Genomic DNA, 20,076 nt, shown 5'->3' with positions numbered 1-20,076 from the left:
GGATGCGGAGGGCTTGAGGTTTGGACCGCGGGTGGGGAAGGTAGGCAGAATGCGTCTGGGTTCTCAGTCCCTGTGGTGTTATTGTTGACAGAGACTGGAGTCGCTCAGGATGAGGCCAGCGAAGGGGCAACACCAGCTCCCACCACCGAACACGAGGATGACAACTCTTTGGGCTACACAGGTACTGCTGCTGCTTTCTCATTAAACTTAAATGTGTCCTCACATACATACATAATGCTTGAAATATCAGGGTGATCCTTTTTTTACAATCAATCATGTGTTCTCCATTACACAAGTTATACAAATCTGGAATATCTAAGCCCTTTATGGTGAAAAGTGAAAAAATAATCAAAGGGATTACAGAATACACATTTGGGAGCCAATGTTTACATTTTTCAAAGAGCAATCCCCCCACAGTTGTAAGTATTTTGATTGAAGAAATACTACGCTTCAGCATAAGGCAACAATTCCCATGTGTTTCCACGGCAAACAAATGTTAAAAACATGATCTACATGTTGTGACCGCTGCTTACAAAACAATTGTGAGTGTTGAAAAGAGAGAATTGTGGGACAAGCAGGCAAAAAGCGCCACTTTAAATGCATCACTTCATGGAGGCAGTATCTCCTCAGACCGCAGAGCTCTTTGGGGAAATGAAAAACTGGAAATGGGGTCCTCACCTGAGGGACTGGCTAACACACACACATGAGCACATACAAAGGATTCAAGTCTGGAGAAAATTAGAAATGACGCACGTGTTTTTTTAAGCCCTTTATCCCAGAGTGAGTGTAACAAGTGTTCTCGGTGTGTTGTCCCAGCGAGGAGACCTCCATCACGAGGTCATTTACTGGACCTCACACAGCTTCAGGAAATCGTGTGCAGAAAAGAGAAGTCCAAATGATCTGCCACAACCGCTATGAGCTTCACTTGTTGTTATTTTGCTTGAAATACAGACAATAACTGAAACTATATGATTATTATTAGTATCACGGTGCTCCTTTTTGCCAGTGACACCAAGTTGTTTTAAAACATAAAGTTTCCCAGTTTTCAACAGACTTGATATGCTTTGAATGAGGGCTTAAAGGGGGAAGTCATGTTATATTTGGCTCACTGCATTCGGGTTTATCTTTTGAATGATAAATCTGCCCGGTGGACAGTGCCAAGAGTTCAGCTTTAATCTGGCCATTTAATCCTAACTGTGAGGGGAATCGATCTGGCCCTGTCAGTGAATTGGAAATGAGACTAATGTGCCTTGATACCTCAGTCGGCCGCTGATAAAACAAAGTGGGCTGCTGCCAAAGACTTCATATTTAAAGAGCGTGACTCTCTGGATGGAACGTGAGGATAATCTTGACAGCTGAGAGTTTTCGCTCAGATAGAAATGGAGTTTACCTTCAACTGCGACAGTGTAGCGTCTTTAGGGGCCTGCTTGTGTTTGATGTTGTCTTTGCCGGTGAGCTCAGTGAACCTCGCAGAGAAAGTGGAGAAAGAGGTTCATTGATTTATGAGTAAGTTTCACTGTTTGTCTAATCTCACACTCACACATGACATTGAGGAAGAAGAGTGGTGTGTCCTTACCGTCTCTTCATTTACTTATATGTTTACATTCTGCATTAAAGAGTTGTGTTGAGTTGAGTCAATAGCTTAACATCAATGTGACTGATACTGTAACCTAACCCATTTGTTTTACATGATATTAAACTAAAAACAGCTTGCATGGTTTTAGGCAATGACACGGTAATGTCTATTATGGTACGGTAGTCACCTGGGATCAATGAGCCTACAGTGAATTGTATAAGGAATCTCATGCTGAAGACCTGAAGTTGCAATACATTAAAGTGTGTTTTATTGGTCCCCCAAGACATTGACTTTCAGCCAGCTCTAAATTGTTTCCCGATATCAAAGAGCTGTGTGCAGAACTTGACATTCATAATAAATGAGACTGACCTGTGTGAAGGCAGTGGATTAGAGAGGCACGCTAAAACTCTCGCGCTTCAGTCGCAGGCAGACACACACAGACACAGGAGACAGGTCTTTGGTTCTTCTGCCTCGACATGAAAGGCTGAGCGTGACTTCAGAGAGCACGTCAGCGCTCATATCCTCCCTGGACGCTGACAGCTACCATTGCGTGAGTCACAAATCACAAAGGACGGCAACTTCAGAGAGCCGCTCTATTTGTCAGGTTATGGTAATAAAGATAAGGAAACCGTGAGGGAATTTTAGGTTGCCACACATTCACCACTGATTGGCTGCAGAACAGAGTGCTCCGGACTACTGTCAGACTGTGTTTTATTATTTTTTTAAGTGGCCGCACCTAGAGCAAAACATTCACTCTGCTGATGGCTATACAGATGAGCATAGCGAATAGCCATTACTGCACACCCTAAAATTTAGGCTCTTACTCCACATTTCTAAAGTGAAAATGTGATGGTGCACTGCAACCAGAGACGTAGTTCACCCCTCTCAGAGGTCCTGCTCCCATAATAAAGGTACACAAGGAGCAATGGCGCTTGTTGCACTCTCAGGCCGGCACCTGACACAAAAACGTGAAATGCTCTCTGGGCTACTGTAAACAGGACGATGTCACATGGCGGACCTCTAAGTTTCAGGTGATTAAACACTTGTGAAAACATTTGTGAATGTTATATTCCACTTTTGCAAATAGGTTCCCCTAAATCCTACACACTCTACCTTTCACTTGACCTACAAACTCCTGCCATTACTGAACTATGAAAGTGAAAGTGTTGCGTGACAGTTCTGTCAGCTGACACTTTGTCACATGGCACATTTCACTGCAGTATACATTAGCTTTAAGCCTTATTTATAATTCAATCTCAATGTTTCAGCCAGCATGACACCAACTTCAATAAACAAAGCTAATGTTGAATGTTAGTACGGACTTTTTGGTCACAGCTGTGATATGATGGTGGCATTATTTATGGAGAAAAATGGTGACAAGTTGTCAAAACATTCAGAAAATATGCAATTCACAAAGGTGTAAATGCTTTGGTGATACGTGTACAGATAGATTTGAATGGTTGGATGTTAAAAGGTTGCCAAACTTTTGTTCATTGTTACTGTTCAATGAACAGTGGGAAATGTCTTTGGAAATATTGCATAATGCAAATGGAGACCCAAATACAGTGATAGGCTGTAAATATGTCTTTTCTGAAAGCAAAAGAAGAAAAGAGCCAACAAAAGAGTTTTTACTAACATTTTTATATGTTGCTTTTCATATTTATCTTTGACATATTTTCTCTGAATGTGATGCTGACCTCGACCCCTAAACTTGATATGAGCGTTGTCCTGCCACACCGTTCTAAGAGCTTTACTCTCATCGCACATCAAGTAGGCCTAACATGCGGCCAGGTCCTGTCACATGTAGCCTATACCGGCTACATATAAGCTGGTTTGATAGCAGCTAAGATGCTCGGGGCATGTTGCTACAAGTTGTTGCTCACAACACTGCCATTGTGTTGAAGAGGAATGCATCATTACCGTATAGATTATTGCATAGTTAAACACTGCATATGAAATACTGCTGTGGTCTTCATATTGTACATTGTGATGCTAGCTTTTGACAAGAACATTGTAGCAGCTCTATTGCCGCTACCCGTGGGTTTCCCCCAAAAGCTCCAAGGATCAGCCAGGCACAAAGATGTTCCGTTGGATAACATATTTATTGGTATCACACAGCACACAGCACACCGCAACACTGCGCCTCTGCTCACTTGCCTCTCTACCTCCAGCTCTGCTGCCCTTTTATATCAGCAGCATCGGCGACTGATTGGCAACCAGCCAGCAGCCGAGGCCAGATTGGGGACAAATGCCACAAACATATTGTTACAAATTGTTGCTTATCGTCATAACGGTATGTAAACTTGAGCATATTCAACACCACATTGAGAAACAACATCAGCATTCAGCCCTTGTGTGAACAACAAAGTATATCTTGACAACAGAGATGCTGCTTGCAGATTGTCCTCATATTGTTGAGGCCTAGTGGATTGAGCCCAGGTGTGTTTTTCCTCCCTTATTGATGCAGGAGTTTGAGTTCTCTGTGTCTGGTCACATGACACTGGCAGCTTTACCATGAGAGAGATGGAGAGCTCTACTCTCTATTCGTCCTTCTTATTACTGCGCTGATACGCTGGCCTTGATGTCCACGCCCTGAAATCCAATTTCCTTCACAGTGTCACCCCCACATATATTACCCAAGAGTCCCCACACAGCGTCAGTGTGGCACATATCACATGTTCACCCGTCTTAGCATGCGGAAATCATGATAGCAGAAAAGGTGCTGGATGCTCACCTATAGCTGCATTCGCACATGTTACTCCCCCCTCCCCTTCAGCCGTGCTCATGCCAGTGCAACGATAGAGACAGATCTCGGGCCGTGCCTGGAGGAGCTATATAATTAGTTATAAACATGCACTAATGTCCTCGCTTCTCCGCAGCCTCTGAGCTGCTGCGTTTTTGTGTGTGTCCCCTGTCCAATCTCATTTCATCTCCCTTATCCACACAGCTTAGCATAGTACCATCCCAGGAAATGGCTCTATTAGCCGGTCTAGTCAGGATAGAAAGTGGAATAATGTGGTCAAGAGGCACTCGAGGGGGAGGCAAGATTTGAGATGGGAGTTATGCACAAGAGCGCGAGGGTTGAAAGCACAAAGACTATGAGGTGAGAAATAAATTATGATATTCAGATTCACGTTTCTAGTGTCCTCGTGATAATTGGGAAGGAGGTTGAAAAGGGTTAAGTGCTAATTATAAGCTGCTCCTGCCCCGTCAAACACACTTAATTTCTCAGTGAAAGGATAATCAGTGTTTTCTTAGGATGTAAATGGGTCACCATCTCAAAGTGAAGAGGAGGGAATGCTGTATGTAGCTCCTCTGACTTTATAGGAATATAAACTATTAAGTCTTATTTTTGGCTCTATGAGCAACTTCTTTTCTCAAAACAGTAAACCAATGTGTTCAATATTGTATTAACTTAGTAGCATTAATTGCTATGAGTAATTACCACCGCTCTGCAATATACAACAAGGAGTTAGGTCATATATTTCTTAGACAACATCAACTAAGACTTATATAATGTTAGCTGTATAACAGCTGTAGCTTCTCAGCTGTTCGGATATGCTGACCAGCTCGAATTTCAGCCACAACTTCATCAGCCAAGCAGTCTTTTATTCTTCATTTTAGAGTCAGGAGTGTTACGTGCACATCCTGATTACTACAAGGGTGAAGCACTCTAACTATGTGTCTGTGCCCAGTACTTTGCCTGTTCTAATTGTTTAAAGTGTCATAAGAAACTGGGCTGCGAGAGTTAAATCCAATCATAGATTGTACAACAAACTGTGGTAATAATGATGTTGTAATTAACAAAGATCATTTACATGAGTTGCTGGAAATTTACAGTACTTTTGGAACTACTGTACGTAGCTGGTAAATTAGAGCTTTTTAAAATAATCCACCCACAGCAGCGTCTTATAGCTATTATTTGATAAAACGTCTTCCCGCTGCCTTCGGAACAATTAGCTTTTTATGTGTTATTAATTTAGCTTATCTTTATGAGTAAATGCCTAAGGAGCCCGTAAAGCCCTGTGTGCTCCTACGAGCAGAAATCACTCTAATAACTGTCAGCCATGACTGACGGCTTCACGATGTGTAAAATCATTGCCGGTTTTATTGGTGGTGATATGATTCGTGCATAGTCATGTTGTACATAAAGTTCAGCCACAGCCAATATTAAGCCTGTCTCTGAGGCTGAGTGTGAGCTGTAGGGGGCTGTGGAGATGTGGTCATGAGATTAGGGGAGGGCTGTAAATCTGGGCAGCACCTGCTCCCTGGACTCTGGCGCGTGGTGTGAGGTCAGCAGCACCAGATATCCCATCGATCATATTTATTACATTCATCACAGCGGCAGTTTGTTTTGGCAGCTGATCGCAGCAGGCAAAGGCCAAAAGAATAGGCCTTTTTTTAAAAAGACTTTTAGCATGAGCAGTGTCTTTGTATTTTTCTACGCTCAGGATCTTTAGAGAGAGATGAGTCATTGATGTTGGCTCGAGGGCCCCACTGGAACCACAACTACTGCAGAATGATATCCTTAGTACAGTTCTGGAAAGTTTTTTGGTAGAAATAACTGAGGAAAAGTATTATTAACGTCCTATAAATTCTCAGCGCTTTGACTGTTCGGGTGTGCAGTTAAGATTTGTCCCGAATATTGAGAGAGCAATGTGTGTGTTTTTTTATTTCTTTTAAATAATATGAAAGAAAATATGTAGAAAACCAAAGGGATATTTGAGTTTGAATTCTGAATGTTTATCTCGCCCACAAACTGCCAAAAGTATTTTGATCTGGGCACTGACTGACTTTTTAGCCACACGTTTTAGATGTGACTCAAGGGATGGACGCTCTGTCTTTCATTCGGTCCACCACTATGGTCAAGACCAAAATATCTTGACAATTATTGCAATTAAAGTTTGTACATAAATTCATGAACCCCAGAGGATGACGCCAACAGACCTTGTTGAACGCGTAGTCTTGGCCAGTAATGTGCCGTAGTCCAAAAATACAAAATGTCTTTTTGATGAAAAGGAAAATGAAAAAGTTGACGATATAGTTTCACATTGGTGACAGTGTCCGAGTTGTGTAACAGGTTCTCTTTAATTTTACATTAAGTTGGAGTGTTATTGTCAGTGATGTCTGGAGACTGAGAAAACCTGTACCGACAGCAGAGCCTTTTAAAAAGGTAAACCTCCACAGCTCCAAATCAATGCAGTAGCAATGTATGAATACACATAATGAAGAGATTTGACCCGGAAACCTTGAAATGGCTGTTTACTTTTCATGTAAATAATGGTCAGATTGTGGCTCTGATTGAGCTCATTTATTGGTCAGACTCTTTCTTGTCTTGCATCTCGCAGCCATGAGCTTGGCTGAGGTCCAGCAGCGATTGGAACAAAGGCATCTCTGGGCTCAGTTACCCAGAGGCCCACTGTCACTCGTTAAAGCTCTTCTGGCTCCAAACAAATTCAGCCAATTAGGCATTTATCCTTGTAAACAATTATCCCTGTTTCTGCCATTACTATGTGGGAAGGGGTGAGCCGTCGGTCACACAACAAGCTATGTCGGAAAGAAAAGAAGAGCAATCCAAGGGCAGTCAGAGATAACTTTAATATTGTAATCGTTGTCGAGTCTTATCTCCCTATTACACTAGTGCAGTCACACATGAAAATGCACACATGGGATGCTGTAGCACTCAAGTGCTGCATTGTAAGCTGAATACATGGTTACTAACACAACAATCAACTTCATATTTTTTCCCGTGGAACATAATCTCACACCAGGGGAGTTTGAACAGAAGCAACGAATAAACATCTGGACAGTGACAGAACACTCATGCTAACCTCCTGAACGTCTCTGGCTGCAAATATTCCAGCATCTGACTGTGTTGTGATGTTGCTGCCAGGACGTTATGTGGACGTTATGTGATAGCTGGGTTATTTTAATCAGCCTCCACAGTCCACGCCGAGGCTGACGCTAAACAGATGCTAATGTGAGGCCCATTAAAAGACAGGGAGAGAGGGATTCAGTGTGCGCATGCAAGCGGAAAAGCAACAGCCTGTTTATCGCCTCATCCTGCTTTGTGCTCCAAGCCTCGACGCAGCTTCCTGTGAAGCTCCCCCTCTTTCTTTCTCCTCAGTGTCTGCCACACACACACACACACTCACACACACACTCCCCTTTGCCTCACATTTCTTGCAGCAGAGTCATGCATGGGGGCATTCCCTGAACAGAAACAGATTTGTTTAGTTCTCCGTCATTTTCTTTCACTGGACCCCTCTCTTTTTTTTAATCATGTCTGAAAGCCGCACAGGGCAGCTATAGTGAGAAGAGGAATGTTCTCACTCTTCTGTTTATGTTTTGTTACACTCTGCTTTGTATCGCCTGTCCCTTCCTCTCCTCTCTGGCAAACTCTCAATATAATAGTGACAAGAGACATTTTTCGGTCTTTTCTGGATTTTTAAAGCTCTGTCTGGCTTGGTTCTGAGGTTCCTCTCAGTGGGTTAACTGTATTTATTTTGGGATGGAGCCCAGAATTATACATTCTTGGGCTCTGGTGTAGAGCTGAGGGGCCACAGTATTGCCCACAGTGGACAGGAAGGATGAAATGGCCTGACAATCCCTGAGGTTTCTGTTGTGGATGTTCCAGAAATATGACAAGAGCACTCAGGGCTTCACTTTCGGTCTCTGCTGATATGTGTCACGGTCTAAGTCTGATGGCTTTTAGTCTGACTCGCCAGCTGTGATTTGAATTTCACTCAGTCTTTTGCCCCTATTTCAGACAAATGTTCAAATATTGATGATGTGTGCATTAAACTTTAGGCCAATTTATGTCTTTGCGTTTATTCACAAGCCGTGTTAGTTTTTCAAAATAGACATCAATCTAAATTTTTGGCTGCTCTGCAGTTAGAAACGCTACATGAAATCATTTCAAGTCAAACATTTCTCCTCCTGTGCAGTTAGCTGTGGCATGGTGTGTGCTCCTGGAGCTTCAGCACTCCCTCAGCAACCAATCAGAAATGATTGGTTGCCTCTTATCGGTGACACAGTAACACCAATGACTTCCTCAGGACCACCGGTCATCACTCCTCTTCTCCCTCACGTCACTTGTGTCCCATCCCTTCCTTTCTGTCTTTGTCGGTCCAGTGTTGATAATCTGTCAGCCCACCTGAAAATCATTTCAGTCTCCAGAGTGCCGTGTAAGAGCCTGAAGAGCTCCTCTTCATGAGCCAACTGCATGACGATGCAGTCTCAATTTAACTTGATACGTCTAGCAGACTCAATCATGGAACGTATTACAGGAAGTTTTAAAAATACAAGATTTACAGATGTTTCAAGACATTGGGATACATGTTGGCTCAGTTGAGTAACTGCAATCCTTTATGCTACTCTATGTTAAACCTTTGGTCCTCCATGGACCAACATACTAATTTACATGACACTTTTTCACGTTTAAGCCGTTTATTGATGCTTGTGTTTTATGTTTTATTTATTCTTATTTATTTGTATGTATTGTTTTATATTAGAAATGTCCTGTCTTCATGTTTTTATACATGTTTTTACCTGTTGCTGCTGTACTGACTGATATGTCGCCAACTTCATTTCATTGCATGTTTTTACAATGACAATAAACATCCTTATCCTTATTGAGGTTGGTGAGGAGACAAGGACAGATCTTTAGAATGATGGGAATTGATGCCATTAGTCAGCAAGTGCTTTATCGTGTTTCCTTACCTGTTTCACACAGCTGTGCATGGGTATAAAGCAGCGCTGGGACTCTCGCCCTTTCTTGCACCTGACTGATTTGCTTCAATACTGCTCCACACTTGTGATAAGCCACTTCCAAAATGAATCACAGCCCAAATACTGAAGCCGGACAAAGTTACTCTGAAGCTTAGTGCTCGAAACACGGACCCTTTACCTCATGTTATCTATGTTTATCTTTTCAAACACCTTGGAGATGCACTGCCCATTGCCAACTCAAAAAGACTACACATTGGAGTTGCTATCTTATGAAAAGAAAAGTTGCACGAGGAATGAATGAAAGAATGGCTCCTCGAGGACAGGACATGAATGCTAAAAGGCACTAGTGAATGTGAGTTGGAAGTATAAAACATCCAACTTAATTGCCTGTGAAGAGGACTAAAACGTTCTGTACCTGGCCACATTATGTTCAAGGTAACTCTACAAGAGGTAAAACTTCCGAGTGTTGACTGGGAAATGTACCCCAAAAAAAGTTTTGTCTGAGTGTAAAAAAGTGTCTACTGGGAAAGTGTTTTGTTCGCCTCTCAACAGGGAGTATCTTTTCGAAAGAGAAAGGTTTTGTCTTAAGTCGTCTTGTTTAGTGTGCTGGTGAGATGGGAATTGAAAGCCATTTCATAGTCTTAGTCAGGGAAAAGGGAAAGCGGGCCCTTTCGCCTTGCCCCGCCTGGTGGTCACCCCATCACCTCTATGCTGAGGGGGCCTAGGTTTTGTGAGGAGTCCAGCACATTTGAAAAGGGACTCAGCACGCAGCCAACAGGATCCCCCGTCGGGCTGCAAGCATAGAAGCATCATAGGAAAGGACGGCCTGCCCACAAACTACTTTTGGGTACTAAAAGGAGAATTATCTGAGATGAAACAGGTCGGGAAGATGAGAGTCTCTCCATTGAGCGATGGCATGGTGAGATGGAGAGAGAGTGAACTTCCCAATGCACATTGTGTACAGAGTTGCCCTCATGAAGATCCCATCGTACTCTGGGGGGGAACATTGTCACCGGATTAAGGAGACCCGCCAAGACTGCAGGGGTTTATGTATTTGGCAGATCTCAAGGGTAGCAGCATGAAGGACTCTTGGTGGGAAGTTTGGTAATGTTTGCGGTTTGTTAATTTTTGAGAGTTGTCAAGAGGATCTTTGAATTGGATTTGTATTATTCGCCACAAACTCCAGCCTGCAGCCCCTGAACGAACAAGAGCGGTGTATTTTTTTCTGATAGCTCTGTGCTTTCACATCTACTGGCTGTGTGTTGTCCACACACATCACCATGCAGATTGTGTGTTTGTCAGTGGTGCTATTTGCCATGCTGGTCATGCTGGGAGTCCCCAAAGAGCTTAAGGGTCCATACGGGGCCCATCGCCTCGCCGGGTTACAGAAGTATCGCTGGTGCAAAAGGCTGCCTTATAATTTTGGACTTTACCAACACAACCAGACGTTGAGGCACTCCCACAACAAACCACACAAATGTAACCAGGTCTTTCACAGTAAGTACCAAATAGAGATGACATAATTGTCAACCAAAAACTAATGACTCAACAACCGTTTGACAACATCCAACTGTGTTTTTTAAAATTGCTTTACCAGTTGTTAAAGCATTAAAGCCTTCGAACACTTTGCAGGTCGGGATGGGGTAATTCTATCCTTCTGTAGATGTATAGGTGTAAAATGCTCTCTGCTGTCTCTGCTGTCTCCGTCACAGCCCTGGCAATATGACTCTTTTTCCTGCCTTTGCTGGTTGCAAAGGAGGGGAAGGAGAGAGAACACAGAGCTTTCTCTTCACACAGCTCTGCTGTCATAACTTGTGCTTACTGTGGGATTTATTTCCTATCTTTTTTGAAAACCATAGAAGAAGGGGGGAAACCACACCTGAATACAAAATGGTTTGATGCAACATTAAGATATGGAAATGTGTGCATAGAGGTGGGCCTGTCATTCTATTACTTAAAGTCAATGTTTCGCATTTTTTTTCCTTTGCTCCGCTGCATCAAATGTTCAAAACGCTCACATCCTGGAGCAACAATCAGCCCTAACAGACACCCTCCTCTTCTGTTCAGGACTTTGTTGATGATTGCTTCTATGTTTCAGCTCCCTGCTGCTGGCGAGAGGAAATGGTATTCTTCAATTTGTGGTAATCAGCTGAAAAGCCACTTTACAGATCCGTGTGCAGTAAAAGCTTTTAGGAAAACGTGGCACATGAGGAACAAGTGGGAATGGAGTGTGTGAAACTGTAATTTAATGGACACATGGATAAATGAGAAATGTTGAGCGTTGAAAGGCAGACTTCTGTTTGAATACATCAGTCGGGTAGCAATCATCATCATGCAGGCTCTATATATATGGCGTATGGTCACTGAAGGGTATCTGAGGGATTTCATTATTTCAATTAATTAATATGGATGCATTTAGAGCAAACAGTAGGGTACCGAATCTACCGTGATTGTTGATAAACAGCATTATATTTTGTTGAACGACATCTTGTTTAACTATTCATACGATTCTTGATGATCATCTTTTGGTTTTTATGATAATAACTTGTTTCTGGACTTTAATGATTGCTTTGATGTCCTTGCATGTGTGTGTTCGCTGTACACCGTTCTACATGGAGTATTGTCGTGGTCCGGTTGTAACATATATGCTTATGAGGGCTATTTCTACTGTTTGCTTCTGGGACAAGATCGTCATTAAACGTGGGAAGTAATTGAAACATGACACTTTGAAAATTGTTGATGACTAATGTGTCACCAGGCTGAGACATGAAAGGGTTTCTTGACTTAGTTCTGCCAACGACCACTGGAGGGCGCTGTTTGGTAACTAATGATCAGTGGAGCCACATACAAGCTCTGAGCAGAGCACAGCTGCAGCTGTTCTTTTTGGTCGTTTATGTTTCCCCCATATTTTAAATCTTTTAATGCAAGATAACTAGCACAGTACATCATCTTGCCCAATTTGACATAAGCAGTCTGTGTCTGAAGTTGGTTATAATTCAGAGGTGAACATACTTTGCACATGCTTTAGGCTGAAGTGAACCCACCATTGCAGAGAAACTCCTGCTCAGTTAAATCTTGAGTCCAAAAAAAGAAATTGATGAGAAACACATTTGTATGTGGTTGAGTCCCAAGTTTATGTCACATAGGGGAAACAATTAAATTAGGAACATGGATTATCAGATAAATAGTCTGATTTCAATTAGCCTAACCATATGTAGTCATAGTGAACTAATGCACTGTAACTGCACACTGTACATTTGGGATTTAGATTATAATATATTCTTAAATTATATTTTAAGTAGGCTGCTGCTCGGAAACATTAGGAAGTAAATGTTCAGTCAAACACAGGCCTGCATGGAGACCAGAGGCGTGTTGTGTTTAAATGAAAATGGCAATATATCATGTTTAGACAGTTTGATAAATGTACTTTTTGTTGATCCTGTACTGCATTTCAGAAGGATACACATGGCATGTATAGCTATTGTAGTGTGGAATACTGGAATAGCAATGGTCTATGAAACCACGGGAGACAAAACGAACCCCTTTTGTATGGTAGATCCATTATATCATAACTGTTAAGTTCCAAAAACATACTCCTAAATCTCTTTAGGAATATAATTGTAAGAGGCTGTTACTTTAAGTTTGAACCATGAACCGCAGAAAGAATAAAAACAACACGTCCGAGTACTTTGATAAGGTTTCTCTTATTATTGGACAAAGTGAAAGCAAACACAGCAGCCTCGCCAGTCGACGTGCGCTGCGTTCACTGCGCGGCTCGGTGGGATCCAGGCGGGAAGAGGTTAAATTTCTTCTCAGGGAAACATTGTCGGGTCTATGGAGGGGGTAGAGAGGCGCATACCAATTGACGAGGCTCTCCGCTTTCCTTGAATGAAATGCTGTGAATATGAATCCGTGTTTCCCCCCTCTCGCCTGAGCTTCGGGGTCTGCGACGCGCACGAGGATCAATCGGAGTTGCAGCAGAGGACAAACGGGGGGGAAAAGTGATGGAAAAGTTGCTCTGATCGTTGTGCCTGGATCTGGTGGATGAGGACGGACTCGCAAAGTTTCCGATCTCAAGTGACAGATTCAAAACTGGACTGAAATAATGTGACTGGAAGGATCGAGGCTTTCAGCGTGGACTACAGCGACCGCGCGCGCTATTTCACTCACTTTTGACTTAACTTTGAGTCACAGGGGATTTCTTATTTTGTCCTCTTTTTTTTCTTTTGGCACAAAGGAACCAAATGGTTTGATAGAGTGGTCTGAGCGCACTGCAGCAGCGGGATGAATTCAAAGAAGAAGCTTTCCGTCTTCTCTGCTCAGATATTCTAGCATGTTGTGTTAAAACTGTGGAGAACTTTTCTTTGTATTATGTTTTTTTTCTCCATCTTTTGAAGCCTTCCACTCATCCACGGCAAAACGCCAAACCCAGCTCTTGAAACACTGCTCTTGGACTCTCAAACTGAAATCTGGGTTTTACTTTTTCAAACTCTGGATTCTAAGAATGAGTTTTTTTTGCAGTTTGACATGACGGAGCGGATGCCTAAATTGCCTTTTGAATAATTTGGATTACACGAGAGCACTTCTCACAAGAGAGGCGTTGAATGATGTCTCCAACTTCTATTGGATTTGTACTTCTGTTAGGATGTGTCCATGTGTGCTCAGGTAAGTCAGTGATCACCCTCACGAAGTCATCTGTGAGCTACAGTCATTCATGTGGATTTTAGCTGCATGTTTAATTTAGTAAAAAAGGTCAGAGGTAAAAAAAACAACATCTTTTATTATTTGTGATGCAACAGAGATTAGACAAAAAATACACTGGACTACATACATGCAGAAAAAAACAGTTCAATTTAAAATATTCCCCCAAAAAAGTGTTAAAAAGGTGTTACTAACAGGCCTGACGTCAGTGAGGAAAAGGGTTGCTCAAGGACGAAATGTTGACATTAACTCCTCCAACCAGAACAAACCCCTTTTGAACATTGGACTTGTGTGAAGCACTGAGTGTGTTCCAACCCTCGGTCTTATGCTTTGAAATGAGGAAGGCAATTCTGATTCACAACAATGACCATTTTCCTTCTTGACCAACACATGTACAACCTCAGGGTGAAGGGGTTGTCTTACTCTTAGGAGCTGAGCACACATAAAGAAAGTAACACATAAAGTGCTGAAGCCATGTGGGATCAGTGGAGAGAGCAGCTATCATCGGTCATACAGACAGCACCAGCCCCTGTGGAGACCATGTTTCCATGTGTGTCACCATACTGCCCATGCATGAATGTTATTGCTGAGTGCAACATTCTGTGTGCGTTTCTTTAATGAAAATCTGCTACATCTCTTATTTGTCATTTGGCTGTTGGTCTGGTTTTATTTCAGATTTATGGCATTTATTCAACTGTGTGGAGATTCGCCTGCTTGGTTTCAGTTGTCTTTGTCCTCCGCTGCATGAATCCTTCCTTATTATCTCACACATTATTCCTCCTCGCCCATCACATGGACGTCTTTATAGAGCTCCAGGATCATGATGGCTGGGGTTTTCCAGGTCAGTTGCTTCTGAGTTATGAGGAAGCAAATCACTGCTACCCCATTATAAGACATTAGGAAAAGTGCACCCTGAATGGCAGCAAGTGGGTCATTTTATACAAAGAAAAGCTTGTACAAGGCCCCGATTAATGGAAGTTTAAGAAAGAAAGAAAACACATGTATAAGGTAGATTATTTATTGTAATAGTAATACTTTACTCTGACTGTTTATTCAACTCTTTGTGTCTAGCTGTTCCTAAAAACAATGTCTCCCTACACACAACTATACATGTTAGCGTTTTTTAAACACAGCTCACACTGAAAGGTCTTCTGGGTCTGGTCGCTGTGTTCTTCCAGATTCACTGACTTTCTGCAGAATTTTTTCCTCATTCGTGTTTAAATGTTATTCGTGCTTCCTCGTTGGTTTCCTTTATTTGGTCTTTGTTTCATATGGAGAGGCAGAGATGTAGTAATGGGGAAATCCTGTAACACCCCAGACGTTTGAGGAAATACTGGAGCACCTATAACAGGAAGTAGGGTCATAGGTGAGGGTTACGAGCTTGGTAGTGGCTCCTCCATCTGCTCCACCCTCGGCCGGACCCTGAGATCGGGCTGAGCCGCTAATGGTCCTGTCCTGTGACATAGACAATCAGACACCAGGGTTTCCAATTACGCCCGGCTGTGGGGATGTCTGGGGTGGTTTCCTTGGTAGAGGCGTTAAAATAGGGCCTGCTAATAGAGGCGGACTGGACCGCAGATACTTAAAGGATTGGTCGTGGATTAGACACTTGTGTCAGGAAAATTGGATTACGCACTACTTGACAGGAAAATATTTCATAGTTGCTGATAATTGGAGGGGTAATAGCTTCATTGCAAAATAGGTATCACGTCTCCTAAAAAAACTCTTGATGGTGTTTAGTGACATCTGTGGTCATTTTCATACTGTTGGCCTGATTGTAAAAGTATTTTTATATCACTTGTATGAGTGATAAAGAGGGAGAGAGACAAGATGACCTTATCAAACTTGTGTTGACATGCTTATTGCCGCCTTGCTTCGTCTGAAGGTTGTAAATTGATACCTCCATCTGTCATGCCTGGCCCTGTTATCAGGTGATATCTCTCCTCCATGTGCCAGTCAGACCTTTTACTCACCTCAGAGGGACCATTCAGATGAGGACAAGAGGTGTCTGAGCTCCTCGCACATACACTACCGTTCAAAAGTTTGGGATCACTTAGAAATGTCCTTATTTTTCAAAGAAAAGCACTGTTTTTTCAATAAAGATAACATTAAATTAATCAGAAATACACTCTCTACATTGTTAATGTGGTAAATGACTATTCTAGGTGGAAGTGTCTGGTTTCTAATGAAATATCTCCATAGGTGTATAGATGCCCATTTACAGCAACTATCACTCCAGTGTTCTAATGGTACATTGTGTTTGATAATCGCCTTAGCAGACTAATGGATGATTAGAAAACCCGTGCAATTATGTTAGCACAGCTGAAAACAGTTATGCTGGTGATATAAGCTATACAACTGGCCTTCCTTTGAGCTTGAAGTTTGAAGAACAAAATTAATACTTCAAATATTAATCATTATTTCTAACATTGTCAATGTCTTGACTATATTTTATATTCATTTGATAAATAAAAGTGTGATTTTTCATGGAAGACACAAAATTGTCTGGGTGATCCCAAACTTTTGAACGGTAGTGTATATTAACAGGCAGGATTTCATTTTAGGGCAAATATCAGTATGTGGTCGTAAACTCTTTGGGTGGTCATATGCAAGCATTGCACTGTGTAGCCTATACATGTGAGCATTTGGTGGTGCTGATAAATAAATGGGCTGTGGGAGTCATTGCTGCCCTGGTTATCAGCCCCAGCCCGGCAGCACCTCCCCGTTGAGGTTTGACAAATTTACTCGTAAGTGCTGATAAATTGCTGTGCCCTTCCACCTCCTACATCATGATGGCGTGACAGGACACAGCAGGATTCAGGGCCAATTAATGAGCAGAGACCACAGGTGAGAGCCATCGCTGTCTCCTGTCTTCTTTACGATTACCTTTCCTTTGGCCTTACAACATGCTCACTAAAGCCAGCCTCCTCCATTTAAGCTCTCTCGCAGCCGTTTTCTACTGTGTTTGGTAGAGATGCTCCGATCAGGTTTTTTGGTGCCGATCACCGATAACTGAAATCAATATCTGCCGATCCGATAATACCGATCACCGATCACTGTGTCGATTGAAGCATTCTATTTATTGTGTAGCATTATTTATGAAATGAATTATTCTTAACAACATTGGTTTTGTATTTTAAGTATTTAAAATTAAAATACATTAAATACACTCAATTTAAATTGAGTACATTAAAATTGTTTGATTGCCAGTGTAGGGGATTTCAGATATGTATGGAACACAGTCATTTCCTGGGGGAAATCTATATACAGGACTTCAAATAATCAGAAATGTGCTTTTTTAACATACAAAAGTCTGACTTATTTTTATAAACTCTTCCTTGGTAGAGTAAAAATGTTTTCATTTCAGCATAATTCAAGCTAAATATCAGAATCGATCTATAAAGATACAAAATCAGTTCATTGTTTACTTTTATATGCTAGTGTATGATTTGTCGACATCTTATTTTGAAAAACAAATGTTTTTTTTACGTGGTTCTTTCCGCTAACTTTGCAAAACCGGATGTTGTGTCACGTGAATCCTTCCGCTAACTTTATCAAAACCCTCACGCGCTCCCGATCGAATGCGTGTACCGTGAACATCAGTCTATAGGTGCACAGAAATGTAAGTGTCGGCTGAGTTGACCACGGAGATCCGAGTGTCGGCTGAGTTGACCGCAGTTCGGCGGGACAGGGACGCCGCTCGGTGCGTGAGGATCCCCTCGTGGGACCTCTGCACTCAGCCGGCCCTCGCCGGGCGCATTTACTCCGTTGCGATGCGCCGCGATGGAAACGTCTCTGATTGTAGTTCTCGCAGATTTTATGTCATCTGATCGGCCAAGTTTGATCGGCCGTTTTGAGAACGCCGATCAAAACCGATAATGGTAATATCGGCCGATATGGATCGGCTCCGATCAGATCGAAGCATCCCTAGTGTTTGGTGAAATTGCGCCACACTATTCTAAATGGCCAACCATGTTACATCCTGTGTGCTTCCTGTTTTATCTTGAATTCCTGTCTTTGGTGTCTTTTGTTTCCCTGCACTTCCTGTCCCTGTGATTGACTGCCGTTTCCCTGATTGTTCATTCCCTTCATCAGCCACTCCTCTGCCTCTTGTATGATTGCAAGCTCCGCCTTAATTGTTTCCACCTGTGACTCGTTCCCCTGTATACATTTAGGCTGTCTACACCTTGTTCTGTGCCAGATTGTTTTTGTATCTGCTTGTGTGTTGCCGCGCCTTCCGGCTTCAGTTCCTCGTTCTCGTGTGACTTTTTGTCGGCAGAGAGTTTTTTTTACCTCACCTCGACTTCTGTGTTTTCCTCTGCTCCTGAGTCGCTGCCACTGCCCTCAGAAACGTTTGTTGATGGAGGGCAGGTGAAGGGAATGACCAATCAGGGACATGGCAGACAATCGCAGGGGAACAGAGGAACCAGAGACAGGACTTCAAAATAAAACCAGAAGCACACAGGATGTAACAAGCCAATTCATGCATTTTTTTCTCGAGAGTTTAACTCTGAATAGATGTGTGTGGGAGGGGGGGGGGGGTAGAAGAGCAGTAGAAAGAGCCTCAGGTCTGCTGCGTCGTCTCTTTTCCTCAAGTGGAAATCACACCTGGGCAAGGTGACAGTGCTCATGAAGCTATATATCTATAACTTCCTCTAATTCACATTAATCTGATCCGAATCCAAATCAAGCTGGGATTGACACCCTAAAATCCAGGATTAGGCAGATTTTGGTTTAGGGAAACCACATGGAGGAATGTGGGAGGGCCGCCCGTGTGCTCTTCCTGTTCATGAGAACTGTCTGTCATTATTGACTGACGAGATAAACATTTCAAAGCAGTTTGTTTTAGGGCAGATAATTAGGTGGTGTCTCTTAATGATCTGCTTTCCCCCTAATAACCTAAAAGCGCTGCTTAATTGGATTAATTAACAAATCCATCTGACATCAATAGTTTGTAATTTGCCGTGGCTGCAGCTTGACTGATATGCATGTCTACACAGAGAGCCAGAGGATTTAGTTAATTTTATAAAACTGAGGATGCATCCCAGTGCATCGCTGTGTGTCTTGGTGTTTCAAACTCCTCAGGAGTTAACTGCTATATCTCACCAGGCCTCGGTTTAAACGGTTGGAACTGAGAAGAGTTATGCTCATTGCATGCTGATAATGTTGTTATGACTTATTTAGCTAGTCTCACTCTGTCTGTCAAATACTTTGTCAGTCTAAGCTCCACAAACGTATAGCCAGACAGAGCTAAGCCGCCTGCACTAAGAATACTCCGGGACATAACTTAATATAAGCTTTTTAGTCTGGAGCTGGCTGATACTAGAAAGCAGCAAGCGTCTCCAGGATATTCGATTGGTCGATCAGTCGGTATAGTAAATGCATATTGTTATGACAGTTGACGTGCAGGACAAACATTCCCTATTGCCAGTCGGTGCGGTAGTGATAAATGACATGATGAAAGGTGTTGTCTGGTTTCTGTCTCCGTTCACAAATAGCACACTTTGACTTCCCGCAACTTTGCCTCCCGGTACGAAAAATGCAAAGCGTTCGAATTGCAAACACAGCAACACACAAGCAAATTGCATAATGCTAATCCACATTTGATTTCACATCGCATATGCATGTTTACTTAATCCAGCTTCACCGTGGATTAGTTTCCCCATGACTCCACTTATATAGATGTGAGTGAGAAGGAAATGCAATGAGGCGGGGAGTGTGTTTTTGTATGTGTGGGGTGGCGAAAGGGGGCTTAAGGAATCTCTTCATCCTCTTACCCATCCCCCCTTCCTTTTTTTTAGTTTTTGCCCAATTTTTTTTAAGACTTGCCTTTTTTCTCGTGACTGGTCAGTGCTGAGCCTTTCTTAAAGCAGGCTGACATGCAGAAAAGGCCTGTGGGGTTTGCGGAGGCCGCATTGTGTCGCGATTGTAAGGCGTGGAGGAGGGGAAGAGAATAGTTCACGGGGGACTGAGGGTGTGTGAGGAGTGGGGGGGGCTCCTACACAAAGGCTACCCCAGGGTGTGGAAGGGGGATGGAGGGGAAAGAGCGGAGGACGAAAGGGAGGACG

General features: G+C 42.6%; 1 protein-coding gene across 8 annotated transcripts in view; it reads left to right on the top strand.

Moving 5' to 3' along the window:
* robo1 (roundabout, axon guidance receptor, homolog 1 (Drosophila)) overlaps nucleotides 1-20,076 on the top strand; it is a 228,977-nt gene that overhangs the window by 82,805 nt on the left and 126,096 nt on the right. For 7 of the 8 annotated variants that reach the window (XM_056440345.1, XM_056440346.1, XM_056440344.1 and 4 more), the window contains one exon: nucleotides 92-181. In XM_056440345.1, the coding sequence (XP_056296320.1) occupies nucleotides 92-181 (90 nt within the window). Of the gene's footprint in view, nucleotides 1-91; nucleotides 182-13,100; nucleotides 13,973-20,076 lie in introns of those variants that run through there. The other variant, XM_056440343.1, reaches the window with a different exon arrangement.

Source organism: Pseudoliparis swirei, chromosome 20 (genome assembly GCF_029220125.1).
Source record: "Pseudoliparis swirei isolate HS2019 ecotype Mariana Trench chromosome 20, NWPU_hadal_v1, whole genome shotgun sequence".
NCBI lineage: Eukaryota > Metazoa > Chordata > Actinopteri > Perciformes > Liparidae > Pseudoliparis > Pseudoliparis swirei.
This window is presented reverse-complemented; position numbering and strand designations above follow the sequence as displayed.